Source organism: Epinephelus moara, chromosome 10, assembly GCF_006386435.1.
Source record: "Epinephelus moara isolate mb chromosome 10, YSFRI_EMoa_1.0, whole genome shotgun sequence".
In the NCBI taxonomy this organism is placed as follows: domain Eukaryota; kingdom Metazoa; phylum Chordata; class Actinopteri; order Perciformes; family Serranidae; genus Epinephelus; species Epinephelus moara.
The window spans coordinates 15,306,959-15,331,182 of record NC_065515.1 but is presented as its reverse complement, the minus strand read 5'-3'; the positions used below and the strand labels follow the sequence as shown (position 1 = coordinate 15,331,182).

The following is a 24,224-nucleotide window of genomic DNA, read 5'->3' as shown; positions in this document are numbered from 1 at the left end:
CGCAGCGATGTCCGATTCAACTCCTCTCAAAATATGCTGCGAGCCAAATGTCCGAGCATCGTAAAGCTCCTGGAATATCGTCTCTGTCATCACAGAATATGGCTCATCTGCAGGGTAGACTCGGGCCGCAGCAGCGCAGTTACAGCTCGAAACTGAATTTGAACGACTCGCCAAAACTGATGCTGGTGTGATTGGATAGGATCAAATAGGCGGGACAGTAACGGAGCCTAATGATGCCGTAACGACGTGTGATAAAGGTACCTCCATTCATCACTGTGATACACAGATGACCACAGAGATCACAGGGGACACAGTCAGACGCAGCATAATGGATATAATCACTGCGTCATGATTCATCTGTAGATATAGTTGTGCAGTAAAAAAGCCAGGGAGGCATTTTTATGGTGTCATCCTCTGTCATCTTTCACTTTCATGCTGCCCTCTAGTGTTGGGACTTTATATCGCCTGCAAGCTATTTCCAGCACTCAGAGCGCGTGTGGAGAAATGTAATGTTTTACCTTTTCTTTCTTTTCTTTTTTATTTGAAACTCTCTTTTTATTGGTTTATAAAAGCAACATGGACATGTGTTAATAAAGTCAAAAACCATCTGACCATGAAGACATATAAAAAAATAAATAACAAAAATAGGAAAAAAATAATAAATTAAAAAATAAGAAAAAAAGTTAATTCAATTTTGATTAAAAATAAAGATTTGTGAGTAATAATTTAAATTAAAATTTTACCTTATAATTAGAGAGTAGATTAGTGTGCTACTTTTCAACTGGTTGAGTGCACATGAGGTCACAAGCACTATGACACGTGCGTCAAACATACCCAGACTTCTATTGACTACATGGTGTGATACAGATACTGTGTAGCACTAAGGAGGAAAGAAAAGGAGAAGGTCAAATGGGGTCACATGACTGGTGCTTGCAGGCGAGGGCCATCCACAACCTCTCAAACGAGGGCATATTATGAAACACTGGGTCCATGGGCACAGAGATGCAAAAGGCCGCACCATCCCTCTTACACAGGTGCAAGACACTCAGATTTTGTGATGGTTTTCCCTCTTTTATTTTATTGTTTTGAATCTTTTTGTAGTTGTTATGCATCTTTTTGTGTCTCTTTGCAGTTCCTTTGCATCTCTTTGTGCTTTGTGTGGGAGTGTGTGTTTCTTTGTAGTCATTTTGAATCTCTTCCTGGGAGGTACATTAATTTGGGTGACATTTTGCAGGTGAAGGTTAGAGGGGACGAGGTGGCTAGGGCATCTGATCAGGATGCCTCCTGGGCGCCTCCCATTAGAGGTGTTCCAGGCATGTCCCACTGGTAGGAGGCCCCGGGGCAAACCCAGAACACGCTGGAGGGGCTACATATCTTATCTGGCCTGGGAACACCTCAGGGTCCCCCAGGAGGAGCTGGAAAGTGTTGCTGGAGAGAGGGACATCTGGGTTGCTTTGCCCCAGATAGGTGGATGCAAATGATGGATGGATAGTCAAAGGGGGGCTTTACATTTTGGGCTCCTGTGCCTGTGCCCAGTAGGCCTGATATGTAAATCCATCCATGCTGTCAGGGTACACAGTATGAGTCATATAGTGGCTGTGGTTAAAGACACAAGGTCCAGTCAAGGACAAACAATAATGTGTCGTCTACGTACTCATAATTGCGGGATATGGTATTTCCTTTTGTGCAGTTGCTGGCATGCATGTTGGCAGGTGGAAGCCAGAGCTAAGGCACCTGCCCATTTGTTGTCAATGAAATATTTCAGTTCTCAGAACACCCCATTGTTATCTGTCTGACGTGACACAATGCTTGCCTGGGTCCAGACCTCCATCCGCCCACTCCACCAATAAATCCACCCACAAACAACAGGTCTAATGAGATTTACCCCAGTTCGTGGCAACTCTATAGATTAAGCTTTTGTTCTGCTCATGTTACTGGAACACAAATAGGACTTTAATTTGTATTGCCATTGCACAGATATTTTATTATGCTTTGTCACATACCCTATTATAACTGGTCACACAATCTGATGGTTCATTTTCTGTGACCTATCAGATTCTATGACCTCAGAATAAGATTAATTTTGATGGCTGTAACCAAATATGGTGTTAATGTTGCATGAAGATAGGGTCACTCATTTTCATAGTTGTTTTTTGTGGAATTTGTCAGATTCTGTGACACTAAAAGCTAAATTCTGTAAAAAATGCAAAATGTCACTTAAAGTAACATGTACTGACCAGGAGGAAACTCCAAGTGACCACAAAAGGACACAAAAAGACCACTAAGAATGCAAAGGACCTGTGAAGAGACACAAAATAACAACATAAACAGGCAAATAACCACAGAGACACAAAAACGACCACAAAAAATGCTCAAAATGACCTCAAAGAGATGCAAAACCACTATTCAGTCTGTGTGCCTTGTTATTTTGTAGGAGAGGTGGTGGGGCCTTTTGCATATCTATACCCAGGGGCCCACTGTCTCATAATCGGCCCTGCCAAATATTTATCAAATGAGGTGTCATGATTTGTATGTAATATCTGAATATTTTAGGGTCACAGTTTAGCAGGTGGCAATACAACTGAAATTCCTATTTTAGAACGTGATGGTTACAGATTTTGGTGTAAACACACAAATCATGGAGGTGCATCTGATCGAGGAACAGTCTCTGGACAGGCTTACATCTTACCATGTTTCTTCTGTCCCTCCACTGCCATGCCCATCATAATAAGCATGACCTTCCCTTCATTAACTGGTAAGATTGTTCTTTTTTGCCTCTTTGACCCTGAAAGATAAACCATTACTGTAGCCGAGGCGCACATAAGTCCAGAGTCAAGGTGACAGCATATGTCTGCTTTTATGCACTTTCTTGATTTTTTTTTCTGTGTCATGTCATTCACACTGTGCTCTGTCTTCTCTTCTGGCCTGCTGTAGCATTGGGTCAGTGGCTCTTTAAAGAGGATGAGAAGAACAGGCAAATACTCTGACTTCCATACAAATGTGTAAAAAACCCTGATGTATTGAATATTATTGTAGTGTACAGTCTACATTTTAAGCTACTTTGAAGGCACCATCCAAAACGAGTTAAGTTGCATCTAGAAACTGGGCAGGCGCATTAAAGGGCAACTATGGCCATTTTTTAAAATTCAAATTCAATTGAATTTTCAAAACCTTCTACAAATCCAAAAACTAGAGTGCTAAAACTGAAATTTGTGATGTCACAGAGTATAAAGTCTGGAGCTGCTCCATAGACAATGAATAGGGAAGGACGTTATACATGACACTGCGAGTACCCCAGGGAATGTTCTGAGTACATGGGTACATTTTTTGTTTCAGACCTGAGAACACTACAATAGAATAAAGCTCATTTGGGTATAAAGATAAAAATAAACACCCTGTGGCTCCACAAAATCAGGCTCCCAGTCATTGTCCATGGAGCAACACCAGACTCATACCCTGTGACATCATAAGTATGAGACTTACTTCCCTGGTTTCTGGCTTTGAGAGAGTCGCTCATGTACACAAATATTGAATGAACTTTCCTGGGCCATAAAAATCACATACTGGGATTCGTAATTGAGGTGGTGCTCCCATTTAGATATTCTAGTACAGAGCGAATTAACGGTTTTAAACATATTAATATAAGAAAAGGACATATGATCTAACACAGGGGTGTCAAACATACGGCCCATGGGCCAGAATGGGCTCGCCAAGGGGTCCAATCTGGCCCACTAGATGAAGTTAAACAATGCATACTTCATGTAAAATTCTGCATAACAATGAATACTTACTGTGACCATGTTTAAAGATATTAAACATTGTGCAAAATATTGTCAATTGGCAGCTTCAGTTCAAAAGAATCTGTGTCAGGAAATGTGTGAATAAATGCAGATGCCATGACAGTGACAAGTAGACTGACTGAATGTGTAAAAGCTTAGACATAGCCTACTGTTGATATCAGGCTGTTTGTCTGTTTTGTACAAGAATGAATGTCTACAGAATGTAATTGTAATTCTTTACACACCCACAAAGGGAAAATATTGGAGCTGATAGTAGTCATAAGTTATTGTGTAATGGTTTTATTGGTCCATATGGCCTATTACCCCTGGTAAAGACACTTTTATGTTTGTATCGCTGCAAACTCAACTCTTAGTATCAGCTTCACGTCCTCGACTCCAGATTTTACGACATCTGCCGCCACTTTACGTCAGCCGTAAAGCACTAGCTAGATGACAATAATGATAGGAGATAACTGAACACTGTAACGTTACTTTAAAGGATTTTCAGCATCTGAGGCGGTTTAAACCCAATAAAGTTGAATATTTCCAATTTGCCAACCTCTCACTCGTCGCCACGTCTGAGCAAAGTATTTTATTAAAACTCAGTGTCGCTCTGTGAGGCGAGAAAGCGACGAGAGCCAGTGGAAGAATTGCTTTTAGCCAGTCATTGCCATGGCCTCCGAAAGCGGCGAGAGCAACATGGATAGAGAAATGATTCTGGCCGACTTTCAGGTGTGTCTCTTTTGTATGTCCCTAATATTATATCCAGTAGCTAGTAATCTGTTTTGCCGTTGTTATATTGTCTCGGGCTGGTGTCAACAACCGTACACACGACCTGACTGGCGTCGTAAACAGCAGACCCGAGCAGAGCTTTGCTCACTGTGGTTAGCTCACCTAGCTAACAAACTGACAGCTTGCTAACTGATTATGAAGGTAATTAATAGCTGTAGGCTCGCTAACTAGATAGCGGTTGCCCAAATCTGCCTGTGTAAACAGTGGGATAGTTTGTATTTCTCGCTGGCTTCAAGTTTGCCGGCTTGATAGATAGCGACGATGTAGTTAGCTAACAGGCTCACGTTAACTGACAACTTGTTTACACCTCGCCAGTCGTCCTGTCAGGGGTTTAAATCCCCGACAGAGACCGTGTGTCCCTCAAAGATACCACATTTTTAGCCTAATTTGCAGGTAGGGTTGTATATTTAGACGATGAGGAAATGCAGGCTACCGAATTATGCTTCCCCTCCAAATAGAAAGTAATTTAGCATCATGTTTGTTTGCTTCCTGTGCTCAATGACATCAGTGCTAACATCATATACATCCCTGTCTAAGATGGACACTTGTAAAATTAACCATAGACCTTCTTTTTGGTGGTGTCAGTCTCAAGGGTTTGCTATTGTAGCCTTGTGTTTTGATTTAACAAAGCTCACCTTGATATTATTTGACAACAGGCCAAACCAGTGCAGGTGTACAAGTCCCCCACTGCCCATTCAGATTAGGACAGGACACAATGGATATATTGTTAAATTCAGCTATTGACACCTCCACCTTGTCTCATTTTGCACAGGACTCAAACCTGAATCCTGTGTGTTTACACCTAATTGTACACATAGTTAGACTTAACTGTTTCTGCTACATTTCAAAAGGTGGCACCACACACACAAAGTTGTGTCTTACTAGCTCAGGACCCATATATTATGCATATTTTCCTAATGTTTGGGCTCATCATTTTCTGTCCACCTTGCAGTGAATATTGCAGCTTCATTAGTTTTTCATACACATGAGATCAGATTTGATCAGAAACTTGGGGTAAGAGTTATGCGATTACTGGGTAGTCTGATAAAGCATAGTGTCAGAGTTATGCTGCATCAGACAGGTGCTGTGCATATAACAAAAGCTTAATAAAAAAAGTATGTTAAAAAGTCACTTCCTTGAAGTCATTATAGTAGTTGATTACAGTAGCATTAAATGAACTTCAAACAGGCAAAATAGCCACCTAATGTGTAAAATATTCCTCTTACCTCCACTGCAGTGATAGATAAAAGTAAACATGCACTATATAATATGTATATTGAACACACAACAAAATAAAGGCCAGCTAACAGGCTCACGTTAACTGGCAATTTGTTTACACCTCCCAGTCGTCCTGTCAGGGGTTTAAATCCTCGACAGAGACCATGTGTCCCTCAAAGATACCACATTTTTAGCCCAGTTTACAAGTAGGATAGTATTTTTTGACGATGAGAAAATGCAGGCTACCAAATTATGCTTCCTCTCCAAATAGAAAGTAATTTAGCATCATGTTTGTTTGCTTCCCATGCTCAATGACATCAGTACTAACATCATATACATCCCTATCTATCCTCTTACCTCCACTGCAGTGATAAATAAAAGTAAACATGCACTATATAATATGTATACCAAACACACAACAAAATAAAGGCCAGCTAACAGGCTCACGTTAACTGGCAACTTGTTTACACCTCGCCAGACGTCCTGTCAGGGGTTTAAATCCTCGACAGAGACCGTGTGTCCCTGTATAATATGTATATTAAACACACAACAAAATAAAGCAGACATCAAAAACTAGTTAGCCAAAGAAAAAGAGACTGAATACTCCAGGCCAACAAAATATATACGACACATATATTTTATTTGGATGGCAGCTTAAGTGTCTATCACTTAAAATCAAAAACTTAAATTTTTTAGTTGATGATTTCAACTGCACTTCTTGCTCAAAGATGACATGAATATGACATTTTTTTGCCAGGTAATTTACCACTCTGATTTGTTAAAGGGGTTGTAAATATCTAAACAAACAGATTAAAGACAGAAAGAACACAAAATCATTAAAAATCTTGTTATACATAACCATTTCACCATCTGCAATTTAAACATTTAGTCTTTGCATCAAACAAAGTCTGCCTTGGTCTTTCTTACAATGGTGCCATAGTTCTTGAAATTGTCCACTGTGTCTTTTTTTTTTTTTTTACCTTTAATTGTGGCTCGCTGAGGGGTAAAACTGCACCCCTTCCTAAATAAAATGATCATATCCTTGTTTTAATTGGTGCTCAGATATAAGTTATGGCCATCACATGAGTTGATAAACAGTTCAGAAGTCTTATTTCCTGCCCTGAAAGTAAACTTAGATGAACAGTATCATCTGCATACTTCAGGACATGTCTATGTTAATCTGCTGTATCCTTCAGTCATTATCAGTATACACTGGAAAAGGGAGGTGACCTGAAACACCACCCTGGAGTGTGTACACTCTGTGGTCTCCCTGACAAAACATCCACAATCCAACCAATAATGTTTGGATCAAAAATTAAATGATTTCAACCTTTTTTCTGCAATAAAGAATTAACAGCCATTAAGACATTTAAGATTACATGTTTTGCATATGTTTTAAAACTTGAGGTGTTTGTAAATGTGATCAAGCAGAGTAGCAGTTGCACTGTCAACTCCTGAACCTGCCCTCCAGCCAGACTGCACATTGTCTCATGAGGTCCTTTGCTCCACTTCTGCAATGATTATGTGACGAAAGAACCCAAGGTTACTGCTCTGTAACCATCCAGCTGTTTGGGTGTTCTTGTCTTTGACACAGGCACATTGCTTCCACAAGTTTAACCAAATTGTCGGCACAATCTCTAACGGTTTAGCTGGCTGCAATTTGAATAACAGCTTTTAATACTGTGCCAATTAGTTGTCATTTTATTAGCAAGTGTGTTTTGATTCTGGTGGTTACAATCGCACAAGGATCAGTCCAAAAAGGAAATGATGCTTTTAGCTTTGGATTGTCTGCCTTATTTTACACTTTAGGAGGAATACAAATCGATACAGAACATATAAGATATCAAAGATATTAATGTAATTGGTGCATCCTGACCCACTTGCAGTACTGTTGTTTAGCCTGTTTTGCAGGGGTCAGAAGTCCAAGGTATTGGGCAGAAGTCAGAGTAATTTGACAGCCTTCCTTTGATCAGTACATCACTGAGAGGCTGTTGTTCTTCTGAAGACTCCCACCACTTAAAATATTGCTGTTATGGGTGGTATAGTAGTTCATATGTTTCTGCTGATTTCATTCTTTCTCCTCTGCCTTGTCAATAAATGTGTTTTTTATGTACAGATTTTTGAATGTTTCCTCATGCAATTCATTTCATCTCTTGTAATTCCATTTTCTTTGTCTTTCCCTCTCCCAGGCTTGCACTGGAATTGACAACATTGCAGAGGCAATCACTCTGTTAGAGCTTAATAACTGGGATTTAGTGGTAAGTCCATTATCTGTAGACTTTGGGCTTTGCTCTTTGACAGACAGGCTTAGTTCATCCAGAGTACAAGTTCAAGAGAGCAGTTAACATCCAATAACACACACACACACACACACACCCTGTGTAATATTTGTCACGGCCAAATTATTGCTTCATTTCACCCAGTATGTTTTGCGGAGCAGGCAGCGTCTTGGCCACCCTCGCTGTGGCGACTGTAAGAGAGAATGTGTCCCGAGAAGTGTGGTGAATGTTGTGAATGTTGACTTGAGAGATAATGTGTTCTGCCAAATTTGTATTAACTCATGATGAGACTGGAAAAACAAGGAGCCCTTTACAGTGCAGTGCATATTGGAAGGGGTCAGTCTATATTTAGACGGATGCTGGCAGGAGTTCAAAGCAGGCAGCAGCAGCAGCAGCAGTCCAAGCAGTAGCAGGACAGACAGTGGAGCCTGGACTCACTGCACCTGTAAATGTGATGACTTGCAGTTCCACTGCAGTAGCTGGTAGGTTTTGTAAACATTGACAAAACAAATTTGCTTGTGTGCTTGTGTATGCTGAGTGTGGGTGGAGAGTGGGGCAGTAAAAAAAGATTTAAAGGGATACTCTTGAGCAGTCTGTTCCCCAGGATGTTGTTCAGCAGTGCAGGGAATTGTTTAATTCACCCAAATGACTGTGGAAACAATATATGCATTTATTAATGATGGCATTTGCTGTGTAACATACTGCCTTTGCTCTTTTCCAATGGATGTTAATGTTTTGCTTTATAAAAGGGGATGGTGGTTTTATTTCAGGGGCAATAATTTGAGGCAAAAATATGCGAAATAAATAACAAAACATCCAAAGAACTTCTAAAACCACTCATGCAGTATAATTCACTCCTCTGCTACCCTCTTCAATTTGTCCAAATCACTTTCTATCCTCGCATTAGCTATCTCGACCACTTCAGTTGTCTTCTTTGGTCTGAACCCCTAATTTAGTTTACTCATGAGCTTCCTCGATAAGCAAAGCACCAGACTCAAACAGTCAGTTACCACCTGACTAAATGTTTGTTTACTTACCTTTGCTTCTTCATGTCATACTCTCAACTTGTATCACCTAAAATGAGTGGACTTTAAAGGACTTAGCCCCCTTTTTTTCTTTTAAAAAAAAAGCTAATTGTAATTTTTTCCAGACACTTTTGAAGTCTAGGTGCTTTATGTAGCCTTTACCCAAACCTGTTTGTACTGCAGAGCATCATATTGTGGCAGCTGCATCTAGCAACAGTTGTCAATGTAGCTGGCGAAATCAACACTCTGCACCTCACACTTTTGCTGCTATATCTTAATTAAGACACTAACACTTGATAATGTAAATTATTATGAGCTATTTTTGTTCTCTATCGTGTTTGTTGAAGCCAAAGTGTGGCCACACAAACAGCTGTGCTCTGTTGGTGTGGAGTTAAACAAGTGACCTTATCAGACCTCTGTAGCCCGCCCCTCATGTCTGCTGCAGGCTCGAGGCTACCCCAGATGCTAGCATTACATACCTCGAATGTCTACTTGTCAGGCTGAGAAACATGAACGTCTGCAGCCCCATGCTGGCCAAAATCTCGGTCTACAGTGGACTTGTGGTTGATGGCTTAAGGGAACCAGTTGCTGCTAGATTTTTTTGACTTGTCATAGTAGGAAAATGAGAGGTGTCACTGATTACATTAACAATGGATCTATTATATTCAGTTGTCCCATTAAGCCACAACAGTGTGACAGTGACCCAGCAATACCAGGACCCTGACACTGGTGCAGCTAAATGGGATTTAGTCATCATTAATTTCATTTTCACAGCAGTGCTTCTTCTTCTGTGGCATGTCAAAATATCCGCCATGAAAAAGACCTGCCCTCTCCTTATTGGATTCACATATGACACTGACAAACAATAAAACCAGTGAGGTTGAAACTATGACAAAACATTTATGAATAGCACAGAGAGGAAAGAAACAAAGGACTGTAAAAGTGAGTCCTTCTGTGCACGGAGTTTGCATGTTCTCCCAGTGTCAGCGTGGGCTTCCTCCAGGTACTCAGGTTTCCTCCCACAGTCCGAAGACATGCAGGTTAATTGGTGACTTAACATTGACCATAGGTGTGAATGTGAGCATGAATGGTTGTCTTTCTCTATGTGTCAGCCATGTGATAGTCTGGTGACCTGTCCAGGGTGTACCCCGCCTCTCGCCCATTGTCAGCTGGGATAGGCTCCAGCCGCCCCTCGCAACCTTCAAGAGGATAAGCGGTTATGGAAAATGAATGAATGAACAACTAAATTTAAAAGAGGAATCTTAAGTATCCAGAGACTCCTGTTCGGTACTGCAATGGAGTATTTTTAATCCTGATCACCGTCACAACAGTTTGTGACACTTTAAGCACAAGGAATGTGTGACTTCCTGGTAAACTCATCATTAAGATGTCCATGCTTTACTTTAGTGCCCAAAGATAATGATAAGGTGCTGCATTAGGGGTCAGCCGTGAGACATTAAGTGTGATTGAAAGGATTGTGATGTCCATGTCATGAATCTCGCTGAAACTAAAAGTGCCTTGTGGAGTTTTTGACCTCGATTAGCACTGTGGAGCTGTTTTTCTACGAGTTCAGTTTGGGCACATGCCTGAGGATCCACATGTGCGGGTCACACAATATAAAATATAGCAAGGTTTTCATACTATTCCACAATCAACACAGAGCAGCACTGCACCGAGATATGCAGCAGTGCGCCAACAAAGGCAGGGATAAAGAAGACTGCTAGCATGGATGTAAACACTGCTGGATTTAAATTACTTGAAACATCAGGAAATGATTTTAGTGACAAACTGTTTACAAGAAAATTCAACAGGGCACCTTTAATGTTTGTGTACCTTTCCCTAACAGCAAGTCAAGTAGCATTATCTTGTTGAACATATCCATCCAGCATTGCTTTAGAAACATACCACCACTACATTAGTTTGTTTGTTAGTGTTAATGTGAGACACTTACATGTGTTTTTGCCGTCACAGTTTTCCTTCATTCAGTACAAAAAGAATAGGGGATGTGATTATGCCAGCACATAACAACTTCCTTCGTTTTGCTTGTTTTGCAGCGAAGAATAGTGAGCGTTCGAGAGAAATCCAATCAATTGTCCATACAAACAAAAGCTCAGTGCAAAGCTGACAGTGGTTACTGTCATGTTTGTCCTTTCAGCTCTCTTTGTTCTGATCAGCCACGCTATTTGAATATTCCACCATTCTCTGTCACATTTTGTGAGGTTTAGTGTGAAACCTCTCAGCCAGTGAATATAACATACACTTTGACAAATGTAATGTCACCAAAATATAACCGGTAAATTATGCCTGGTTACATGTGGACTGGTGGGTTGTTCAGCCATCATCTTTAACTAAAATATATTATTTTGTAAAAGATGATGTATATTGTAAATATATTGAAGTGACATTTTAATTTTTAATTTTCATATTAGTAATAAAGCTGGATCAGAAAACTGACATTTTCAACATATTTATGACATTTAAAACAAATAAAACAGTTAATATATGAAATGTATTTGAATATTTGAAATGTATTTGAATATTTGAAACTGTATTTTCTAGATCTTAGATTGTTTTTTTTGATGCTAGTTTCATGATTGTGGTGAATTTCTTCCTGATAGTATAGCATCATTAATTAATAGGGTGTTAATAGGGTGTTCTGAATTACTAGTTAGCAAGTCTCAAGTTTTGTCTTTGCATACACACAAAGCATTTCATGACCAAATTATTGTAAATTTATGACAGCTATCTTAATTATTCAAAATACTTGCATAGAAATATATATTGCAACATCTGCCAGTCTCTTTGAAACGTGCTCCTTGTGTATTTACTGATTAAAGAACATTAATACAATACAGAAAGTAACACAGGAAATAATTTACCTCCACTTTCATTACAGGCAGCCATCAATGGGGTGATACCACAGGAGAACGGGATCTTACAAAGGTAATAACCACGTTGCCGCACATTAACGTGAAAATGTATCACCTCACTCTACAACACTGAACAAATGCGACCTGACTTTGCATGTCTGTTCAATGTGCTTATCCAAAGTATGGGACAATGCAGAGGAAATATGAAGAGCTGGTTTGGGACTGGGGATACATGTCACTTAGAAATATGTGCCAGTGACCCAAGTGTGCATCACAGTGTGGATTATCATGTAACCCAACTTTCAAACAGTGCAGGAAATGTGAAACCACAGCCTGATTGTGTTAGCAGGAAATTGAATTCCATGTATCCATGGGCTTTTACGCTGATTACAGTGGGTGCAGTTTGTCCACCACTTCGTGCACAACTGATGAGAATACCACCTGCAACCACGACAAAACATAACATTTGTCTGATAAAGATTAAAGTATGTGCTGTGTAGTTACACATCCAGGATATATCACTCGCAGAGATGCTGCTGAGTTGGAGGTTATAGCTCCTGCTATGGTTTCATTCTGTTGTTTAACAGAGGAATAGTATAAAAGACACTGCAACTGCAAGGAAACTTTCAGCCAAGAGTGGAGTTGTACACAGTTTCTGAATAGAAAAGGTTTCTTTAAGAGGCTTTGAGCCCTTCACTTTCCCTCAACGGTTAGTTTACACTCTTGAATGCACTGGGCTGATCTGAACCCACTCAAACTGGAGACGTTCTGTTAAACCGTTTTATTTTGTGTACACACTTGTGTGCATGTGTGCGCATGCATGCATGTACTTTAGCGCGGTTCAGGCCCTTGGACCATGAGAATATTGCCGGTCTTTCTCAAGGGCACACATTGCTATGAATGGAGGCTGGCTGGCAGCGTGACCAGCAGCCAACACATTTACTAAGTGGCTGGCACTGGTATGAGTAGGCTGGCGTTGCCCAGTAAACAGACTCTGATGACGTGACCTGAGCTGGAGCCAGTTGGAGGCTACGCCAACGCTAAAATGCATTTCCCTCCTCCCTTGTGTCCTCTTTAGTGAGCAGGTTGGGAATTATAAGAAGCTTGCTTTGTTGATCAGTAACCAAAATTCCTCAGGGCGTGAGGGCATCAAATATTACTTCCTGCGAGGACTTGATGAAAATGCTGAATCCCCTGTTGAACTGGGTCACTGGTGTGACAGTTCGTCAGTGGGTGAAATGCTCAGCAGCAGCTCTGTCTGCGTTAGGACACCTCTTGGACCACGCAGGAAAACAGTGCAATCTAGATGTAGGGCAGCATGGAACTACGCCCAAACAGCAACAACGGACAATTTAACGGCCTTTCAGTGTTACTGTGCCAAGTTTCGGTGAAAGTTCAGGATCTTTTTTACTTTTGAGAGCTCACACTATACACTATTATCTTTCTCAGATGCTTTTGGGAAGTGTAAGAATCCTCTTGGCAAGATCTCTCTCGTTTTCTTTTGCTTCTCAGAGTAAAAATGTGTCTCATTTGTGTATCATCTATTTCCCCACAATGCATTTGTGACATGATAGTAGTTGTTGATCTTGTTCACTTTAGTGGCAGTTACACTTGTGTCAATAGCCTTATTCAAATACTGCCATGAATCAGGTTTTCCATATTGACTTGTCCTCATGGCAGGTCATGCTTTCTGTTTGCCCAACCTTGCAGTTTTATGCATTCAGATGATTTTCAGATGTTTTCATAATAAAAACAGTAATGCATTTTATTTGTAGGCGCCTTTCAAAGCACTCAAGGACACCTTACAAGACAGCAGCAATGTATCCATAGATTATAAAGTCAAACAATGACATAATATACAGTAAAATGACTAGAAAAAAAATCACAATTCTAAATATTAGGGATAAAGTCATCATTATAAAATAACCATCAGTGCAAGTCTCAATATGTGTGTCACCATTAAATCAGACTGAATATGCCAGCTTTAAAAGGTGTGTTTTCAGACAGGATTTGAAGGTGGAAGGGAGTCAATATTTTGAATGTCGTTGGGGAGGGAGTTCCAGAGGCGGGGGGGCAGAATGACTGAAGGCTCTTGAACCCATGGTAGTCAACGGGCAGATGGTGTAGATGGTGGAGTGCAGAAGAGGATCTAAGAGTACAGGAGGGTATGTAGATATGAAGGAGCTCAGACAGGTAGGAAGGGGCTTGATTATGAAGGGTCTTAAAGGTCATGTCACAAGGAGGGATTGATTTGTCAGATCAGATCCATTAATTCGCACACAGGGTTTAAATCAGATAAATTATACACCCATTAAACATTTTTTTTCTAAAATGATGTCAGAACAGGTTGACACGTAGTGATTTCAGTGTGCAGTTATTGAATACTTGATTACTATTTTTCAGTAACTATTCTAATTGTCAAATTATGAATTGGAAAGATTTGTATCTTCTCCACTGCTCTCGGTCTTCAGCCACTTTTTCCAGTTCCATCTGGATGTCCTCTATTTCTTTTGCCGTAATATCTGTTGACGACCTCCAGCTGTCTCCCTCGTGCTCTCTTACCTTGTGGGTTCGATGTTAGAGCCTGTCTGGTTACACTGGTTTTGATTTTGGGTGTCTGTTCTCTCTCAGTTTGTTTTCTCCCACAGATCTTCATTTCTGATGATGTTTGGCCAATGTATCTTCAAGATGCTTCTTAGGCACTTGTTGACAATGGCCTGGGCGTTGTTGGTAGAGGATTTTGTTATTCTCCATGTTTCCGAACCGCAGACCAGCACTGATTTAATGTTGGTGTTGAATATCCAGAGTTTTTATGCTTTGGCGTATTGTCTGTGAGTTCCAGATGGGCGGGCCTTAGCGTAACAAAAGTTGTACTTGCTATCATTTAGTCGGGTTCATTTCCAATCCTATTGCCTCATTCTGTACATAGAGGTTTTGTGGCTGTTAACAGTCAACCTACGCCTCCGGAGTCCGGAACAGTGGCCTCTCTAATGTGGTGGGCCAAATAAAATACAGCCTTTGTTGATAAGTCTGAGTCTGGCACTCTGTTCTTGTGAGTCAGTTGCTGCGTACACTTTAATAAACAAAGGACACACTTTGTTCATGGGAGTGAGACAAAAAGACATTATTTACTGTGTTGTGTGAAACGTGGCTCATACACTGAACAAGCAGCAAACAAAAGCATGAGACTGAGGAAGGAGATGTTGTAAGGGAGGATGGGAGGGAGAGGCGTTTGTTGTTGGTATATGTTACTGTCTTGTGGTTACTCCTGTTGGTCCTTGTCCATCAGGTTACAGACAAGGACAAAGATTAGTTTGATGTGGCTTCAAATATATCGAGATATTTGTGATAGCATCGTTAGGTTTTGGTTCTTCTATTGCCCACTTTTTTGTCCTCCATGATTTTTAAGATATTCTATGAAGACTGAGCATCAGTCTTTCGCACCGTCACTAACCCTGTCACTTCTGTGCAGTAACTTTTCCAGTGAGGCGAGCCAGTCCAGCATGTTCGGACCTCCCAGCCAATCAGAAGCAGCCGATGCAGCAGCAGGAGGCTCAGTTCCTCCCCCTTCCTCTTCGTCTTCGTCCTCCTCTCCCGCGTCGTCCTCGACCTCAGCTTTTTGCCCCATCAACCCTTCCACCCGACACATTGTAGAGCGCCAGCCCCGGATGCTCAACTTTAGGGTGGAGTACCGGCAGCGCACTGTAGAGTTGGTACTGGAGGAAGGCAGCACAGTCGGTGAGCAACACACACTGTATATAAAAGTCACTATATCACATTGCCACTTTGTGCATGATGGACATTTTCCCCTGCATGAATCTGATTTACAGGAGAAATCAAACAAATCCTGGAGTCAGAGCTCGGGGTTCCAGTGTCCAAAATGCAGCTGAAGGGATGGAAGAGTGGAGATGTATCCGATAGTGTGAGTTAAATGACCTTATAAATGTTTGTGATGAAAAGAAAAAGACAAGCTGACATTAAGAAAAAAGAGATGTGAACTGGTAGTCTTTTATAATTTCTTTCTATTATTTTGCTTTTGCAATTCTACTTTGTGTTCCGTGTTGTACTCTAACTCTGATAACTTTGATACCTACCCCACAGTAGTAAAACTATTTGATGTTCCTAAAAACAAAGGGCCTCATTCACCAATATCTTCCCCACCAATACCCATAAAAGAGCACAAGACTGCAGGGACGTGTGCACACACAAAAATCGAAAAGAAAAGTTGAGAGAATTACGTCAAGAATGCCCAGAGGAAAATCCAAATGGGGGTTGAGCACCGGACTCCAACCATAAAAAACCTCAATAGTTCTGACGTGGAGGTACTTATGCAGGAAGTGATTGCCAAATGAGCTTTCATGTTTAATAGTGTCAGGAGTGAATATGAAATAACACAATAAAAGATGCATGAGATGCTGTTACTCGTTCAGTGAATACTGTATCTGGAGAACGGTGCACAGCTGATAAAGTTAAAAAAACAAACAAAGGTTTGATTTCAAATCTGAGGCTCCCAAAAAATACTGACAAACAAAGAAGACAGCCGCTGACCACTGGATGGTGACAGGCTTGCCCTCGTCACTCTTTTAAAAGAGATCCTCATCCTCATGGACCAGGGCACAATCTGCGACATCTTGAAGCAGCAGTAAATACGCCATTGTGCGAGCAGATCTAGGGTGCAGACATAGGCATATAAATCAGTCACTAATTATTAGATGGCATGGCTCCCAGTCAACATAATTGAATGGAGTTGAAGTGTAAGTGTTGTTTTTTTAATTTCAAAATATCATAATGCTCTGTAAAATAATAAAATTGATTATTAAAAAGTGTTATAAATGATGAAATGGAATTGTAACTTAAATCGTTTTATATTATACAACTGCAGAATTTAAGAAAACATATGAACCAATTATTTTGTGTGTGTGTGGATACTGTTCTTACTTAAAAACAAATCCCAAATAAGAAAATATAGGTGATAGGGGAGAATCTTTGTGAAAACTCTTAAGAATGATTGATGAATGAGGCCCAATATTTCCAGTTTTGACCAAGAAGTGTGACAAAATATATCAAATCATGATCTCCACAGCTATAAATCCTTCCTGAAATCCTGTTTTAAAGCTGTACCTGTGTGTGTGTGTGTGTGTGTGTGTGTAATCAGACGGTGATGAGAAGTTTACACCTGCCTAAGAACAACAGCCTGTATGTCCTGACCCCAGACATCGCCCCTACTGCCAGCACCAGCAAAAACAGGTATTCAACCAAACAGTCAGCACTCTCACACTCTTCTTTTTATCTGTGAAATCATAATTTATCCTCCTTTTCACATCCTATTACACATAACTTTAAAATTCTGCAGGTAGTGGTAGGAGTGTAGTACGTCATAGTGAACACTAGGTGTCGGTCTATGTCCAGTTACAGGTAAAGATGCATCCAGAATCCAGCTAGCAAATACCATTTTCACTGGTATATTAAGAGACATTTGACCTTTTGGTGCACATTCATTTTCTCACATCCATTGTGACATTTTGAGAGGAACATCTCCCGCCGCAATCTCTGTTGTGTAAATAATAATTTCCCCTCCCATCTTTGTTTCTTTCAGCCTGACATTGTTGCTTGCGTAAGCTTGTTTTGCATCATACATTTCATAAACTGTGCATATGACATCCACACTTTCTATCTGTTATATAGCACTTTAATTTATTTCCAACACACACCAGTCTGTCACATTAGTGATCGTACCCAGTGACGATAGAGATTTGTCGAGAAAGCTTCATTAAGCCAGTGTTCTCCACCCCAGAGTTCACTCTGTTCATTTCAGTGAATCCGTGGCAGTATTAGCAACCTTTCCCTCTGAAATGTCAGGCTGCTCAGTGTAAAGCCAAAGCAGTAATACAATCACAGGTGAAAGCTGATCATGTGATTGTCCTTTCATCAGTGTCAGGTAAACACCTCAGAAGAAGTCATAATTCTCCCTGCATTTCACCTGCGTATTGTACGGTGACCAAGGAGACCCTTTTTATTTTTAATTTAATCATAAGAGCATTTGACAGGGAAAAATAGACTATATGAGGGTACATACTTGTGTGTGAGAGAGTGTGTGTGGGTGTAAAAGGTTGGACTAAGCCATATTTGACAGACGTACCAGGTCCGATGAAGTTACAGAACATTCCGTAAGAAATAATATCACAAAATCGTGGCACTGAAACCAAAAAGAGGGTAGTTTGGAAAATGAGAAAAAGACTTTGAAGATATATTTTCAGGAAACCATATTCTACCTGACTTTGATGACAATTATAAATTACAATTTAAAATTATATCTGTGCTACAAGTCTGTGTTGGAGCAGGTTTTGAATCTGTGTGGCTGTCGCCCAAATACATTTCTAAATTGAGACATTACTGTAGAAGAATTAAAAAGGGCTGTAGACAAAGCAAAGCTGAAGAAGTCATCGGAGATTGAAAGTATAACAAATGAAGCTCTAAAATCTCCTCATCTTTTTGAGTTCCTCCTCTATCTTCTGTCTTGAATATAGTAAAATTCTGTCACCATGATACAAATCCAGTATCCAAACTGTTCCAAAGTCACTGGGGAGTGACCCCATAATACCCCATACTTAATTATAGGGGCATCAGCCTTCTTAGTACAGTTTACAAAATGTACTCTAATATACTGAACAACAGGCTTAAACAGTATTTAAAAATGACACAGGAAGTAGAATTGACAAAGGCAAATCCACTTATTGCATGTTGTGTTGATTTTTGATTGCATTAATAGAGATTTGCTTATCTTACAATTCATGGAAGTGGGTGTAGATGGTAGATTTTATAAAGCAGCCCAGGCCTTGTATAGTTGCAGTTTCTTGTGTTGAGATCAATGATATGATAAATGTAGAAAAACGAGGTGACATCCTCTCCAACTCTGCAATATTTGTGAATGACTAGCTCCACAGATTAGGAGGTTACTATAGGCATATGCTTGGGTGATATTAAATTGGGTATTCTTATTTTACATTTTACTGATGTAGTTGAAGTCTGACCCACTGAACATGGCCTCTACCTTTCTCATGATGTGTTTATGACTTATGAGGTTGGAGTTGGGTTCCCTGTTGACTCTGTTGGGAGAGCTCTGACATCAGCGGTTGATAAGTCATATATGAGAAGTGAATTTTCCATGAAATGGTTGGACAGAACCCTGAAATATTCTGGTGTAAAGTTGAGCAAAATTTGGAATGGCTGTTTAATGTTGAAGTTTGCTAACTTTGTATCAGAAGCCTGGAAAAGAAGGCATGATGGGTAATTTGATTTGTATTTATTCTGCCCAATCCATTATTCTGATTTCTCTACCTCTGTGTAGCATATGTTTTTGTCAGTGACAATAGACAATGATGGTTTGAAGATTTGATCGTGAAAGATGCTTAAGTTGCTTGTCTTTGTTTGACTTTCTCTGTTTGGAAATGTATACAGTAGGGATGGGACGATAGAATTTTATTGTGGATCATGATAAAAAGCGCTACAATAAGTTGATCCTGGTGAATATTGATTATCGGGATAATCGTAAATATCCAGCATCATCCAAAGAGACGAAAGACCAAAAACAGGCTGCATACGTACCAACCTCAGAAAACGCAAAAGATCTTAATCAAGCATTGGCATATTTTATATCAAAAAATATAATGCTGTTTCAAACTGTTGGAATTCCTGGCTTTTTAAGATTGTTTTATTTTTCGCCTTTTTTTGTTACTGATAAAGCTTGTTCACCAAAAAAAAAGATATGTGTCCTATCTGTCATTCAATAAAAATATTTGTTTCTTAAGACAATGTAAAGTAAAGCTATTCTAGTATGATTTAGTGCCCTTTCAAGACTTTTAAGCATATTTTGATTGGGATAATATCATGAATTGCAATTACTTACTTCAGCCAGAATAATTGTGACATAAAATTTTCAAAATGTCCCATGCCTAGTATACACAGCACTCTAGTCCTGGCTTATAAGAATTTATGTTGGTTCATGCTGGTTCTTTTGTTTATTCTAATGACTAATAGTGTTATGATTTTTGACAGTTGTTAGTTTAAATGCTGAATAAACCCATTTTGATAAAACATTTTTAAGTAAAGACACCTTTTAGTGTGACATTTTGTGATTGCCAGTTCTGTATCTTTGAGTTGTTAAATGAAGTAGCCCATGTTATCTACATTTAAATCAGATAGGATCATAATAGTGTATGACTGATAATATTCAGTGGCACTTCTCTTAGATATTTTGCCTTAAATAGCCAGAGTTGTTTGTAGTCTCACATATAATGGCCCTAGTTTGTTTGTTGACAGTGGACTCAAAATAAAACTGTACTGTAACTCTCCCCATATTTCCTCATGTTAGCAGCCAAGCAAGCATCCACATGTCACCAGAACACTTGTAAAAGAAGTCATTTGGCAGTTTGCCGCTTTGCCTGCTAGTTAGGCTAAGTGGTAGTTATATTGTGTTGGCAGCTAATGGCCCTCATCTCCCCAGTCTTCCCTCCCTCTCCTCCCTCTCCTCGTCTTCTCACTCCCCCACTTACTGCTGTGTCTTTTTAGCAGCGCCTTTGCCATTTCTCCAAGTGTTATCGATATCATTTTGGGTGTCAGGAGCTCATTATTCTGTGTCAGCTATTTTGGTGGAGGACAGTTGGGGCTGAATGGAGCGGGTGGGCTCCTGTGTGTATGCACATGCATTTGTGTATGAATGTGTGTGTGTATGGTGACCCTGCTGTCGTACTGGGAGAGGATAGGTGACAGATCTCAGAGAAGCAGGGAGGGCGCTCCCCTGTAGCGGGACCAGACAAGCTGTTAGCTTGCAGTAAAAATAAACTGTGGTCACACCGTAAATCCACAGTAAGTGCAATTTGTGTGCAAATTTGTTGCAGTAGACAGAGCTCAGTGCCAGTAAAGGCTCCACATTATCACTGCCATACCAACTCCAGGTACTAATGTGCCTCTATAAAGTGAACTTATCTGAAAACAAAATAATTGATGAACCACTTGATTGGGCTTTATATTCATTTTACTTAAGCACCTTACATTTACAGTATTAAAAGTTTTCCCATTCTCAGTATTGCTCAAAGTAGAGTCTGTTACACACAATGTCTCTGTCTATTGTCTCTTTATTAAACTCAAATCACTGATTTCTTCTTTGTTTTTTTGGCAGCATGGCTCCCTATAAATGAAAATCTGTACTTGACTATACATTGGAAGACATAATCTCCAGAAGACAGGCTGTGGTGCCCACGCCTTTTAAAGCTGGAGTGTGGGACTTTTACATATAAATGAACGTCTGTCATGTTCAAGTCTTTGCCAGAAGAGTTCACACAATGCTGATAAAGCCTCTTGCTGCCAGAGAAAGCTCTCTGTATGTCACATGCTCCTTTTTACACAGAGTCTGCGCTATAGGGCCACTACAAAGTCCCTTCTTTATGTCGCTTTTGCATTTTTACACAGAGCCAAACAACGGCAGCATCGTGCCACTTCAGTGTGTGATTTGACGAGCTCCTGGACCTTGTTGTTTTTCCAGTTTGCGGACATTTACAGCTGCTGTTCTTCTTAGAGTTAGCTGCTAACTGCTGTTAGCTTCTTTTAAAATCTCCCACGTTGGATCGCATGCATAACACATGGTCAAAACGTCACACCTGTGCAACCCATGATCCCGTCCTGCCAGCTGTGCCTTTTATACAGACATCATTTTGGCGCTGTTACTAGCTCTGATGCCTGCTTAATGGCGAGGCAACTCTGTCCCCCCCGTTGGCTGATTGTCCCTTTTATACAGAACCACAAGGAGGCATAACGGTGTGAATTTTCTGCCTTGAATTCCATTTCCAGAGCTATAGGGTTTGGTGTTCTCTGGTGACTTTCCCACACTGGTGCACCAGAAGTGATGTGTTATGCATCAACCAGCCAGAGCGAAAAGGGTTAGGAAGGGGGAAGAGACCGTAGTGATGGAGCAGCAGCGAGGAATATGGTGGAAAATCCTAAGATGCATCCAAGAACAGTTTCTGGAGAGGATGCATCAGATAAAAAAGAAACTCTGCCTTCAGAGGAAGGATTAAAGTTAAAAAAAGACTGGAAAAGAGCATTGGAGATGTGGCAAGCTCACCTGCAGGTACACCTTATAAGCATATGTCGACAGTGTTTGTGTAATCACTCTCACTGGCAGAGGGGGGGAGACACAAGTTCCGCACTCCAGCTTTAAACTTGGCCACTGTAACTGGACTCACAATTATCAGTTTAATGTCAAAACTGCACCTTTACCTTGTTTTACTCTGCCGTCCTTCAAGTTTGATGCCTTATCCAGTAAAACCTGCTTCTTCACTTCTCCTTAAAGCAGGTGATTATTATCTAATTAACCATGATGATTAAATAAATAGATTAAATTTGTAGCGTTTAATAAATCGATGTAATGTTTATCTCATTTTCCTCTGTCCTAACTTAGATGCATGTTCCACACTCTAAAGCTTTTAACACACATGCAGCCGACAGCGATGTTGGCTTCAAATATTTATATGAGAAAGAGGTTTTTGTTCAAAAAAATGTCTCCCATACACATCTCAAGACTTTATTGTTGCATATAGATCATAGTTTTTGTATACCCAACATGGTGGCAGCACTGCTCGAAATGAGGCATAATTAATTTTGCCTCTTGTTTAATTTTTAGGAAGGTGGCACAAGATGCACCTAAACAGCCAGTGCACAGGTGACACAGAACCACATTTTGTGCAACTGTGGTTTAGCCTAAATGAGTGAAATGCCACCGTGGGTAATTTGGTTATGTAATGAAACCAGGATGAACATCTAAAAGCGTAAGTGTGTTTATTGTTATTACTGTTAGAAAAAGCAGTGATGTGGCTACTAATGCTGTTGTCCAAGAACTTGACCAAATCTGAATGAGGTTAATGAAACTACCACTGTCTCCAAACTATATTTGTTAGTTTGTAGTTGCAGGCTGAAAAGACAGTTATCCACCCAAATTTAATTTCTCATTGTTTGTTTACTTCAAATTGTTGCTGAGTAAAAATGCAAATGTCCCATAAATGGTAATATCCCTGGCAATTACTTTGTCGAGCTTGGCTCATGCAGCACACACACCTAAACCAAACCGACTGATTAAATAGTGCTGCACTGTCATTATGATCCCGCTGAGTAAACTCTTCTTAGTTGTCTTGTTTGATTAGAAATAAATCTTGAGGCTTTGGGAGATTTTCCTGTGAGCACCAATCCATCTCAGGTAGTTATTTAGTTAGTGATGTGATGTGCAGTTAGCACTGCAGTGTCAAAGCCCCGTCTGAAGAAGGTTTTTCTCTGTGGCCATGTTGATGACTGCCTGTGAATACAAGAGGGTGTTGAGGAGGACCTAATCTCTTGCATAAATGATGAAGGCCTGATGAATATTTCAATGGAGCCTGTTTCCTTCCTCGTTTATTCTCCGCTCGGCTCTCAGGAAGGGTGTTTGCCAAGGAAAGGTTATTTTAATTTGAACTCTCAAAGAAATTTGAAATTGCAAAAATGATTCATTAGGTTTTGTGTGGGGTTTTTTTTTCTTCCTGCGGCTTCCTGCACCCCCCTTCCACCTCTCCCTCTGTGTGTGTCAGCTATCTAGTAGAAGATTCACAGATGCTTTGGGTGAGATAGCTAGCTGGTTAGCTAAAGCAGCCCTGATGGGAAGTATCTAACAGTTAGCATGCTGATTAACTTTGGGACGAGATGGCAGACCAAAACAGAGCAGAGCCTCACCGGTTTCGCATCCTTCTGCTTTGTTGCGGATGCAAAATGTGGAAGAGGTAAGAAGACCTTGTGTGTGCTTCATGACCTCTTCTGTTCCTATTAGAGGAAACACGCTCAGTCAACATGTACTCTTCTGGTCAATGTGTTTTTATGTGTGTCTCTTAGCAGATGAAACACACGCATGATGGTAGTGAGTATGTGTCAGCGTGTGACAGGTTGGGGAGAATGTGTGTGTATGGGTATTTGTGTTTTGCAGGCACATGCCACAATTTGTGCATGTGTATTTGTGTGTGTGTGTGTCTCTCTGTGTCTGGCAGTGCTAGTTTAATAAGGTCTAGAGTCTGCTCTGTGCCGCGGGGACTCACAGCTTAGGCGATGGGCTTACCTCAGAATGAAACCAATCTGTTTAGCCTGCTCTTCTCCCCTGCAAAACGCTCCATTTTCTCTGTCCATAAAGTTAAATGACATTTTCCTCCCGGCACCCTTATGCCATGTCAAGTACCTCCTGAGATGTTG

The 24,224-nt window shown here is 40.4% G+C and overlaps 2 protein-coding genes across 4 annotated transcripts in view; one reads left to right on the top strand and one right to left on the bottom strand.

Moving 5' to 3' along the window:
• Positions 1–140, bottom strand: part of cdkn2c (cyclin-dependent kinase inhibitor 2C (p18, inhibits CDK4)) — a 17,740-nt gene extending 17,600 nt beyond the window's left edge. For all 3 annotated transcript variants that reach the window (XM_050054664.1, XM_050054665.1, XM_050054662.1), the window contains exon 1: positions 1–140. This exon is cut by the window's left edge and continues 30 nt beyond it. The gene's annotated coding sequence lies outside the window, so the exon portion shown is untranslated.
• A 4,069-nt stretch (positions 141–4,209) lies between these two features.
• The window catches only part of faf1 (Fas (TNFRSF6) associated factor 1), an 85,205-nt gene continuing 65,190 nt past the window's right edge, over positions 4,210–24,224 (top strand). The window contains exons 1-6 of the mRNA XM_050055320.1: positions 4,210–4,511; positions 7,979–8,047; positions 11,990–12,036; positions 15,436–15,701; positions 15,794–15,885; positions 17,119–17,210. Of these exons, the coding sequence (XP_049911277.1) occupies positions 4,452–4,511; positions 7,979–8,047; positions 11,990–12,036; positions 15,436–15,701; positions 15,794–15,885; positions 17,119–17,210 (626 nt within the window). The 5' untranslated portion in view covers positions 4,210–4,451. The remainder of the gene's footprint in view (positions 4,512–7,978; positions 8,048–11,989; positions 12,037–15,435; positions 15,702–15,793; positions 15,886–17,118; positions 17,211–24,224) is intronic.